At 40.8% G+C, this 1,266-nt stretch overlaps 1 protein-coding gene across 2 annotated transcripts in view; it reads right to left on the bottom strand.

Moving 5' to 3' along the window:
* LGALS8 (galectin 8) overlaps positions 1 to 919 on the bottom strand; it is a 24,396-nt gene extending 23,477 nt beyond the window's left edge. For both annotated transcript variants that reach the window (XM_021712902.1, XM_021712903.1), the window contains exon 1: positions 762 to 919. In XM_021712902.1, coding sequence (XP_021568577.1) covers positions 762 to 806 — 45 coding nt within the window. In that variant the 5' untranslated portion in view covers positions 807 to 919. The remainder of the gene's footprint in view (positions 1 to 761) is intronic.
* Between the last annotated feature and the right edge of the window lie 347 nt (positions 920 to 1,266).

The raw sequence follows: 1,266 nt of genomic DNA, 5'->3' as shown, positions 1-1,266 counted from the left end.
TGAGACTCCAACTCAAAAAAAAAAAAAGAAAAGAAAAGAAAAAATTATAGAGTAAGAAATTCATTTTCCTTAAAAAAAAAAATTACGTTTTATGATTATCTGAGCTCTTCCCCGGGAAGTTGACACTCCCTTCACAGTATCCCAGGTTCTCTGTTCATGCCACTGTTCTTATCACTACACATTGTCATGTGACCCTTTCTCCCACTAGAGGACAAGAGTAGTATCTGTTTTCTAGCCAGCGTCCACCACAGTTCCCATCACATAGTAGGTGCTTTACCTACACTTCCTAGATTTTATTCTTACCCCATCCCCCAATGGATAATTACCATTCACCTGGATTTGCTCTTTTTTTTTGAGTTGGAGTCTTACTCAGTCACCCAGACTGGAGTGCAGCGGCCGTTCCCGACCAATGCAGCCTTGACCTGCTGGGCTCCGGCGATCCTTCCGCCTCAGCCTTCCGCGCTCCCACGCCTGGCTCATTTTTGGATTTATTGTAGAGATGAAGTCTCACCAAGTTGCCTAGGCGGGACTCGACCCCGCGGGCTCAGGCAATCCACTCACCTCAGCCTCCCAAAGCGCGGGATTACAAGCTGAGCCACCAAGCCCGGCTGGATTTGCCCTTAAGTCCACCATAGGTAAAAATGATTTTATAGGGTAACTGCATAATGAACATTTGTATACCTAACCCTGAATTGTACCCCACATCTTTAAAATAAAGAAATAAATTAAATAAAAAGATTGTATGGAAATCAGCTCGTTACCGGGTTATAGACGGTATTCTGTAGGTTGTTTAAGGACAGCATCATTCTTTTCCACCTTATTGTTGATCTTGTTGACTGGAATCTCTTTTCCGTGTACAGTCTAAGATTTAAGCAAAGTTCATTTAAAGGTTACTTGGATTGAAACTAGGGCAGTGGTCCTGTGTGAAGTGAAAATAGAGAGAAAGAAAAATAGACATGCATCATTTTTCTTCACACTAGAACTATTTTAGGTTTAAATTCATTATGTTACTGATATTTACCAAATAACGAGATGTTATTACAATCAAAGATCTGACTTCCATTCTCACCAGTGGTTCTTATATACAAAAGAATGTTGGATTATGAGGGTAGGAAATACTGATTTTAAAAATATATCAGTAGAAGACTCCTAACATGAAATTTATTATTAAAAATACTGAAATAGCCAGGTACGGTGGCTCATGCCTGTAATACCAACACTTTGGGAGGCAGAGGTGAGAGGACTGCCTGAGACCACGGGTTCAAG

Source organism: Carlito syrichta, unplaced genomic scaffold (assembly GCF_000164805.1).
Source record: "Carlito syrichta isolate Samal-C Ts95f unplaced genomic scaffold, Tarsius_syrichta-2.0.1 Scaffold303709, whole genome shotgun sequence".
NCBI lineage: Eukaryota > Metazoa > Chordata > Mammalia > Primates > Tarsiidae > Carlito > Carlito syrichta.
Note: the sequence above shows the minus strand (reverse complement) of the source record. Positions and strands in the feature narration are given on the sequence as shown.